This window comes from Malus sylvestris, chromosome 15 (genome assembly GCF_916048215.2).
Source record: "Malus sylvestris chromosome 15, drMalSylv7.2, whole genome shotgun sequence".
Lineage (NCBI taxonomy): Eukaryota > Viridiplantae > Streptophyta > Magnoliopsida > Rosales > Rosaceae > Malus > Malus sylvestris.
The window spans coordinates 28612525-28622238 of NC_062274.1; the positions used below are offsets into that span (position 1 = coordinate 28612525).

General features: G+C 37.8%; 2 protein-coding genes across 3 annotated transcripts; both read right to left on the reverse strand.

Moving 5' to 3' along the window:
• Window positions 1-2860: 2860 nt before the first annotated feature.
• On the reverse strand, window positions 2861-4532 carry LOC126603248 (pathogenesis-related protein 1-like). Of its 2 annotated transcripts, none has more exons than XM_050270029.1 (2): window positions 4386-4532; window positions 2861-3606 (listed from the first exon to the last, which is right to left on the reverse strand). In XM_050270029.1, the coding sequence occupies exon 2, from the start codon at window positions 3536-3538 to the stop codon at window positions 3011-3013; it is 528 nt and encodes a 175-aa protein (XP_050125986.1). In that variant the 5' UTR covers window positions 3539-3606; window positions 4386-4532; the 3' UTR covers window positions 2861-3010. The 2 variants fall into 2 exon arrangements, with proteins under 2 accessions (XP_050125986.1, XP_050125985.1); XM_050270028.1 differs by having other exon boundaries at window positions 2861-3556; window positions 4386-4529.
• LOC126603241 (uncharacterized) lies at window positions 4317-8230 on the reverse strand. Its single transcript, XM_050270018.1, has 10 exons — window positions 7679-8230; window positions 7402-7588; window positions 7160-7293; window positions 6946-7058; window positions 6719-6842; window positions 5904-6056; window positions 5615-5770; window positions 4899-4978; window positions 4761-4810; window positions 4317-4628 (listed from the first exon to the last, which is right to left on the reverse strand). Exons 1-10 carry the CDS (start codon window positions 8108-8110, stop codon window positions 4489-4491), a joined length of 1569 nt encoding a protein of 522 aa, XP_050125975.1. The 5' UTR covers window positions 8111-8230; the 3' UTR covers window positions 4317-4488.
• Between the last annotated feature and the right edge of the window lie 1484 nt (window positions 8231-9714).

Below are 9714 nucleotides of genomic sequence, written 5' to 3' on the forward strand. Positions count from 1 at the left end.
AGCAGCAGGTGGCCTTTCAGCACGGCTTCAACGGTGACTTGGCAGAGCTGCCAACTCATTTAAAGGGTCTTGAGAATCTGGAAGTTAAACCAACCCAAGAAATTAAAATGGTATTTAGTGAGTTGGATCAGTAGTTGAAGTTGAGCTTAGCTTTGCATTGAATTATTCATATCTGATTTGAGCCAGACATGGAAGGTGAAAGTAAGCTTCTCGTGTGCATTGTGAAATGAGCATTCAAAATTGAGGTGTAGCTCATTGAATGCTTTCCTATGTGAGAGGAGAGAGAGAGATGGACTGGTTTCTTGAGTTTTTCTGGGAAAGCTTTGGGTTGTTGGGTTTTTTGCAGATTCACAGTGGTGAGGTTTGATGAAAAAATGAAAGGGTACCGACATAGTTTTTTGTGTCGATTCCCACAGACAGCGCCAAATGTTGATGCACAAAACCGGAGGTCTTGGAACAACGTAAATCCGACCGTGAATCTGCATGAAATGTAAATGACACAAGATGTATCATGGTTCACCCCAAGGTTTGGGCTACGTCCACACTGATTGTATTTATCTGAGAGTATTTGTGAGGGAGAGAGTGTGAGAGCTTTGCTCTAGATAGGAGAAACTTAGGGTTTGTGAGGGTGAGGAGGCCCTTTTATAGAATAAGGGCTCCTCCCCTAATTACATATTTGCCCATTCCTTTATTACATAATTACATTTAAGTCCCCCGAGTATTTATACGAGGTCTAAATACGAGGCCTTAAATATGGTATAAACAGAAAGCAAACAAGTCCTACCAAAGCACCAGTCCGAAGTATCAAATTCTAATATAATAAAATCAAATAATTAAATAAATAAAATTAAAAAATATTAATTTAATTATTTCGGTTCGGTTCGGTTCGGTTCTGTTTCTAGACCACCAAAACCGAACCGAACCAAAAGAGTTCGGTTCGGTTCGGTTTTCGGTTTTTTGAACCCACCTCTATGTGCTGCTACTTTTAAGTATCTTGTGAAAAGCCGGAATAAAATAGCGCTTGGTAATTTAAAGGAACACAAGAAGAAGATCCTAAGTTCTCTTAGTGAGGTGCAAGAAACGATTATGAAGAATCAAATCATTGATAGAGTGCTGCAGGTGGAGAAGAAGCTTAGTGATGAGCTAAAAATACTAAAACAGGAAGAAACCATGTCGGCACCAACTAGGGGTAAAAATACAAGATATTAATCACAGTAACATTCCTCTTATCCCAAAGTGGAAAACCTTGAACTAGTTATAGACCTATAAGTCTTTGTAAAATGTTAGTTACAAGATAATTACCAAAGTTATTATTAAGAGGTTGAACTTCTTAATCTTTGTATTTTGGGTAATTAAGGGGTTTTTGCTCCTAGACGTTCTATTCATGATAATATTCTCATTGCTCATGAGATGTTTTCCAATTTTAAAAGTGAAGAAAGGCGGGATGGGAGTGATGGGGATTAAATTGGATTTGGAGAAAACGTATGATTATCGAAATTAGGAGTTCATTGGGTATGTTCATCGCGTATGTCCTTCTTAGATTCAGTTTTAAGAAAATGTGGGTGAACCTGATTATGGAACGTATTTCATCTATCTCTTTCTTGATTGTGGTAAATGGCTCTAGTCATTGTTACTTTTACCCCAAGAAAGGAATACAACAAGGTGATCCCCTCTCACCTTATATTTTCATTCTTTGCATGGAATCGTTAATTAGACATTTTAATATTTTGGCAAGCAATCCTAAATCGCATGTAGGAACTCTGTTATCCCCTAGTGGATTTAGAATTTCAAATCTAGTGTTTGCAGATGATTGTTTATTGTTTGCTAACGAGGAATGTTCTGAACACATTAAATATGTTTGCTAAGCCTCAAGACAAGAAGTAAATTTTCATAAGCCCTATCTTTATTTTTCAAGTAATACCAATGCTCATATGACTGCCATTGCGGACATTCTGCATATTCAGCACAAAACAACTATTATTCTTGTTCAAAATAGAAGCGACCGTTCTCAATAAAGTTGGCAACTTGGATCGAGAGCCATAACCATCAGGATGTAAGCAGACATAAGTTACTGAAGAAAATTGTGGAAGTTGATGATTCCCCCAAAGGCAAATTTTTTGTGTGGCTCCTTATATGTGGAAAATTACATACTAGAATTCGGCTGAGTAAAATTTGTTAGGAATATTGATAAAATGTGCCCTCTATGTTGGACATAATGGCGGAAGGGGACTCTAGGTTGGTCTTTGAATTTCTTTATGTAAGGTGAAACCATATCTTCAAGGAAGCAAACTTTGTGACTTTAGCTCACTTTGGCCTAACCATAGCAAATCCATATTTTTGGGAGTATTGTTTACCGAATTCTGTTATGGAGGCCTTGAATTTTGATTATATGGAAAACGGTTGTATTTGAGGTTTCAAGTTTTAGTAAATTTTTACTAATCGGCTTTTATTCATTGAATGGCTATCAATTTTTTTTTTTTAAAGTTTATTATTATTAAGACGAGGGGGAAAATTTAGAACTATTACAATAATTTAGGAGTGAGGAGTTTCGAACCTATGACACATGAGTAAAAACCAAACATTCTATCTACTGGGATATTGGACCACATGCTCATTATTCTACAATCATAATTTTCTTGGATCATAGGGTCTAAGAGAGTGAAATTGTTATGCTAAAATACACAAATAGTTCAAATTATATTGTAAATATAGAGGTTATTTACGGTGCTTCACAGTAGCAGATACGCAAGGTCTTTTAGTCGTTAGATGCTTAGCTAGAAACACAACAAGTAGAAGTGTGGGGTTAACGGGCAACGAGGATTCATAATTTTCTTACTTAGTATTTTTCTCGTACACGCAATTTGCAAAGCACAAATAACCCCCTTGTAATAATTAATTTACGTTAGACCTCTAATAAAGTGATTAGACTATTGGTAATGATCAATTAATCATCAAAACAATAATCCAATTCCAAGTGGCTACGAGTTCATGCATGCACATCCCATAATTTCTAATAGGGTTTCTCTCCAACCCAATTTCCTGGCGGATCATAGTTACATATGATGAGCTCCCCGGCTCCATTTCTGCAAACCTCTCGTGCACAACCCAGACGCTTCGTGTCCTTCCACACCATTTGCGTATAATGCCCACACATCTGCCCGGTTTTACAACTATCCGTCTGGTAATCATAGAACAACTTCTCGTGTGACCACGACTTCGCCGCAAACCTCGCCCCCCATGGCTGATTCCCGCCGCCCCAGAAGATGTTCTCCCCGTAAGGCCCCGTTGAGTGTACCATCCTGCAGTCCATGCTCGCTCTCTGTTTCGTGTAAATCCTAGCAACCGCTGCTAGGTTTTCGTCCCACACCAAGGGCGGTAGGCCAATTTTCCGTCGTAAATTGTTGTGAACCTTCAGAAAATCATGAGGGTTCGCTGTCGGAGCACGGCGAATATGATGACGAGCTTGTGCGGCCTCAAGACACATGAAAATGCATACGATAGTTGCTAAAATAGTTACTCGGCTTCCCATTGACGTCATTTTTCTTTGGAATTGTACCTTGATTTGTAAGTTATATAAATAAGCTGATCAGAAGCCTCTCAGGGTTTCTGTTACATTGAGAAACAACAGAAAACTGTTAAGTTGTTTTCTGAAGGGGTCTTTCATTGGTTTCCTATATTATATTGGAAGGGTTTAGCTAATTTTTTGTTTATTAACAATACTCGTTAACGTTTTAGTGTGTTATAACTAATTAACATAATTTACATGTTCTTAGTTTTTGTTAATTAGTGGACTGTTTGTCTTTTTATTTTTATTTTTCATTATTTTTCTCATCGCCGTACAGATAACATATCTTCATCGTATAGATTTCAGAACTCTTCAATTTTTTAATTTTCATTTAAAGATCATACCTACAAAATATCATGCGAAACAGAAATTGTTTATGCATCCGAATTAATAGAACAAATCAATAGTGACTATCAAGTCACATACTCATGATGAACTGTTCATTTATTTGATGAATTTGGATGACAAAACGATTTCCTGATGACTTTTCATAAGGATGATATTCAAATAAAAATTAAGAAAATGAAAGATTCTTATTATAAAATTTATACGGTGAACATATGATATTCGTATTGCAACAACAATATTCCGAATTGTCTATTTTTAAGGTCTAGCATGAAGAATCAAATGGTGTAGCCAAAAAATGCTCTCAATCTAGAAAAGCCAATCCGTTGGACCGTTGAGTAAAAAAGGCAACGCATGTGGCGATTCAGTTCCTATGATTATGTTTGTGGTTATTGGTTAAAATGTCTTTAGAAATTATACTCTAATTGCTACGAAAGTACGTACGAAATTATTGGAGTACGCATGTTTTACTAACCGTGCGCATACAACCTTGTTATTGCAGGAAGTTTATCTGCGATAATCATGTCTCCATGGACATGATCAAACCAAACCCGTTCAAGGACGTTGAATTGGCGGTGCTACATGTCAAAATCTGCTTTCCGTTCTTGGTAGAATTTTTCGATCCAGCCTTCTATCAGCTTAATTTCAGTTTCCCTTTGCTCAATCAACCACTTAGGATCGTCTTTTGTCGAAAAACGCAGATCTAAGTGATGCGCACCTGAGAAACAGAAAACAAAAGAATTGTACTGTTAGTAGAAGCAAGAACAGTTAAGAGGCGTCGAGCAATCTGTTGTTTTTCTGAGTGCTCAGGTATGGTTTTGTAAAGCCAACTGTCAAGTGTAGAAGATACCTTCTTCAGCCACAAGAGCGATGATAGTTTCCGATACATTTTGTAGGACACTGTAATAGATATCATTCACAGACATTAGAACTCATATATTTAGTGTTCGACGGCTATAATTGCAAAATTAGATAAAAATACAGTTACCTGCCACCACTCCAAGGATCCAATAAGCCATTGGAGAAAATGATGTTGCTTCCAAACGCTTTCAAGGTGACCTTAATATCCTTCAAATTCAATAGCCAAGAGTACCAGTATCAAACTATAAATTTGAGAAGGAATAAAAATCACCTAAGTAGCTACGGGTACATGCAACAACCCACATTCTTCAGACAGCAGATACGCACATTGCACCGGTGTACTAGTGTGCAAGGTAAAATTCAAGGAAGCAGTTGCTTCAAATTTCTAATATCGAGATTTTCAAAAAATTGTTGTAACAAATGTGAAAACGAGTAATTTAAAAACAGCAGATCGGAAGTTAATCATTGCTCTTGGATAGGTAATATAAATATAATCTAAACTGTACCCAAGGTGTTCAAATTTATGTTGATCCAAATCTATTGCAAGATCAGTACATTGCAGCTCCTTTATTCGAAAAGAAAATCACCCTTCATTACTTTTCTAGCCTGGCATCCTTTATCACCATGCATACGAGGTTACACAATAAAAAAACCACAATGTGACGTAAGAGTAGGAAAATATACAATTAATAAGGGAGAAAAACAAGATCATCATTCAATGAACCAGTACGGCACTATTCACACTATAGTAATTATTATTTAACAGCAACAATGAAATGATCAGATGCTAATAGACTTTAAAGAGGAATAGACAAATAAATTCATAATGAATCATTCTCTTACATGTCCGCCGTATTCTGTTGTGATCCACGTAGGCCTTGGTTTCACATTATAATTCTTCAAGCATTCGTCTTCAAAAGCAGAGAGATTAAAATCATAGGTTGGAAACATGCTGGCATCCCGACCACTAGACATTGGCATAACCATTTCTGTGCACGCCTGTATAATGGAAATGACATAATAAGAAGAAATTGCATTAAAGGATTTTTTTTTATTTTTTCCTGGTGGTACCAATTTTCAACCATTATGTTGATTTGAAAAAGAGCATAATATTCCTGTAACGCTGATAGACCTGCCAATTCCAACCATCTGTGCCAACATCGGAAGTATCCTCCAGCTCAAAACATTCAGCTTGTCCAGTGTAATTATAGAAAATGCTTACTCCTTCAAATACACGCTCCAGTGTGCTAGTCCCATCAGGACAATCGTCAATCTTTCTGCAAACCTACAAGATGAGCCAAACGACTATTTTGATTTACCGCTGAAGAAAAAACCATTCCTGAAGATTCTCATAGACAAATATTCTTAAGCAACACAGCCCTGAAAGGGAAGACTAAAGAGAAACAGGAAATCACACGGTTAGAACTCTATAGTATTCATGCATATCTAAAAAAAAGCAAAACGGTCTCTGCCACAAATTTATGGTCTTAATTCCTAAGATAAGATGTAAATGCCACAGACCGAAAAAAAGAAAAAAGAAAAAAAGAAGAAGATGTAAATGCCAATTGCCATTATTCTAAAAGTGACAACAATTCGCAAGCACGGTTATTTGAAAAAAAAAACTTGTTTCATTGAAGAAATCATAATCCAATGAGAAAGATTACAATGATTGAACTTGCTGTATTATTTGAGACAGATAATTATAAACTCGAAACAGATACACAGAAGACACCCTGGTATAGGGAATTAAGGAACTTGGATGCATTTTCTTTTCCTAGATTAATAATTTTCAAGAACATTTCATTTGCACATCCCAGAGAGGCTGGGATATATAGGACATGGTACATTCACATCACACGAGATCAATGGTTAATAATTGGTTTCAAGCAAACTATAATCATGGGGTATAATAGCTAACAATGCACTGTGAGAAAATGATCAACTGACCTCCTTTATGGGGTGTCCAGGCAAAGGCATTACAAATTCAGCAGGATATGGGTAGTTAACCATTGCCAAATAGCTATATGCTGAGTCTAACCAGTCCGAAAGATCATCTATCTTCTTTAATTCACTGAAAAATGGTTTTGATCAGCGGAAACCCAGTGGCAGTTAAGAAGAATTCAAGTATAAACAAGACCATCTCCACTCTCCACTAAAAAACATATGTTCCGTACCGACATAAGCGGAAAGTTTTTGTCAGCTGGACAAGGCCATTATCCTTCTGTCCCTCAGTTACTAGTGCATCCCATGACTCTTTTATAGTGTTAAAGCAGCTACTACTTTCGCGCTACGGGATATAAGATGGAGGTAATATTCCGCCAATATCATAGCACAACACAAAAGCACAAAGCAAAACAAACATACAAGATGCACAATTGCACAAGTTACCCTGAAATCATTAGAAACAATGTTGTAAAACGTTTCTGTTGGCACAATATCTTCAAATTGAAGAATCGGCGCGGAAGAAGCAAGTGCACCAATTGCAATGTGAGGATACTTAAGCCTCATCCAAGCTGCTAACACTGTTTTCAACATCATTAAAAAGCAAAGCATCAAACATTTTCATGGTTTCATCAAATCTAAAACAAATTTCAACTTTCACTAAAACAGGGCATTACTAATTCACATACTTCCGCCATACGATCCACCGAAGAGCACCACCGGGCAACCTTCCGCCGATAAATTTCGCTTGAGCTCCGTGATTAGTACAGCGAAATCGGCTAGGGCTTGCTCGGCGGTAAGAAACGACAGTGTACTGGCATTCTTATACGCCTCTTCCTCACTCCCGTACGGCATAGACTCTCCATAGTACCGGTGCTGCCAACCAATTCCAAAAACCAAATTAACTTTCCTTCTTTTGACCTTTTTTTTGTTTGTAATTTTCTAGGGAACCAAACAGAAACTTACTTCGGGAAAGAGAACCATGGCCCCGAAGCGAGGGGCAAGCTCCCAGACGAAGCCCGTGTTTTCGGCGAACCACTCGATGCCGCCTTCGTTGCCGCAGTAGAAGAAGATGGGGCCAAGCCGCTGTGCGCCCACCCAGTGCTCGGTGTTGATCAGATACCGATGCTGGAACTTCGGGGTGTCCGTGAAGCTGAAGTGGTCAAGCCGCTGAGCGAAATATCGGGTTTCGTATCGGATTTTCGGTTGCTGTTGTTGCCGGTGCGGCGGTCGAGGTTTTGGCGTAGTAGTTGAGAATTTGCCCAGGAAGCGTGGGGCCCATTTGGAGGAGGAGGGGGAATTGGACGGTTGCGGTGCAAGGGAGGGCGGGAATGAAGTGATGACGACGGCGATGATGACGACGACGATGATCGGGAGAGGAAGTTTGGGGTTTGGCATGTTTTGCTGTTTGAGGGAGTGAACTGGTTTTTTTCCAGGAGGTGTTTTCGTTTTTGGAAGGTGAGCTGGGGGGTTCGCTTCAGGGACCAGGATCCTCTCCTGAGCTAATAAGAGCAAGTCCCCTTGTGATTGCTCGTCGGGGGACAGGCACCCGGAAAGGGCCCGAGGGCCGGTTGGTAGGCCTCCAGCCTTGGAGAGCCCGAGTGAGGGTGGGAGTCCAAGGCCCGGGGGGGTGGTGAGTTGACAGGCATGTGGCCTAAGGCCCGTGACGTCAGGCCTGGTCCGGCCTTTTTATTTTTATTTTTTTTGTGTCAGGCACGTGCCCCTCATTCGTGAGTGGGGGCACGTCGCCCGATAGGATTTCAGGGCATGGGCCCGCGCGAGGTAGAAAACCCAGTGACCGTTGGGAAGCCACGTGACTTCCCATGGTCCGTTCGATCCCAACGGCTCTTTTATACGAGCCGTCCGATTTGCAACGATAATAAAAAAAAAACTGATTTTATATCAATCGTTCAATCTGAGATTAACGGTTGATATTAATCTACTTTATAAATTAAAAAAAAAAGAAAAAATAGTTTTAAAATTAAGAAAAATTACCGTTGTGACACGTGGCATAATCTGGAGTGTTAGAATTCAAAAATTTTAAAATCCAACGGCAGAGATTAATTATTTGAATAAAAATTAAAAAAAATTGTAAAAAATCTGAAAAAAAATATGTAAAAAATTGTTTTTACTTTTCTATAAATACCAATTCTTTTCCATCTACCTTACACCACAATTTCAAAATTTCTCAACTACTTTCAATCAAATTCCTATCTTTCTCTCAAAGTTTCAATCCAATTTTTTTCCACAAAATGACTACTGATGCAGGTACGAATTGGTCGCTTCTTGAAGATGTTGCGTTATGCACTAGCTGGGTTGAAGTTACTCATAATTCCCTTACGGGTAATGATATGCAGTTGCGAGAAATGTGGAGTTCAATTCATACCAAATTTCTTGAGCAAATAGATGGGAAAGAACCAAAGAATCGATGTCCAGTCGTTGGAAAATACTTTGCCATTTCTTTAGTACGTGGAGAGATGCCTTGACACAAGCTAGTAGTAATGTTCGAAGTGGGGCAAATTATGCGGATGAGGTAAGAATATATTATAATTATTTGTTTGTATTATTATTTTGTTACCTAATTTGATTATAATTATTTGTTTGTATATTTATTTGTTACCTAATTTCATTATTATTATTTGTTTGTATTATTTATTTGTGACCTAATTTCATTAGTATTATTTGTTTGTATTATTTATTTGTGACCTAATTTCATTATTATTATTTGTTTGTATTATTTATTTGTTACCTAATAATTTGATTATTATTATTTGTTTGTATTATTTATTTGTTACCTAATAATTTGATTATTATTATTTGTTTGTATTATTTATTTGTTACCTAATAATTTCATTATTATTCATTTGTAGCAACTTCAAGCATAAGCATGGTATGCTGCCAAAATCAAATTAAGAAACAAATCATTCAACCAGTGGGAATGTTGGAATATTGTTAAAGATTGTCCTAAATTCAAAGTTGTGCATGTTCGTCTAGAAGTATGC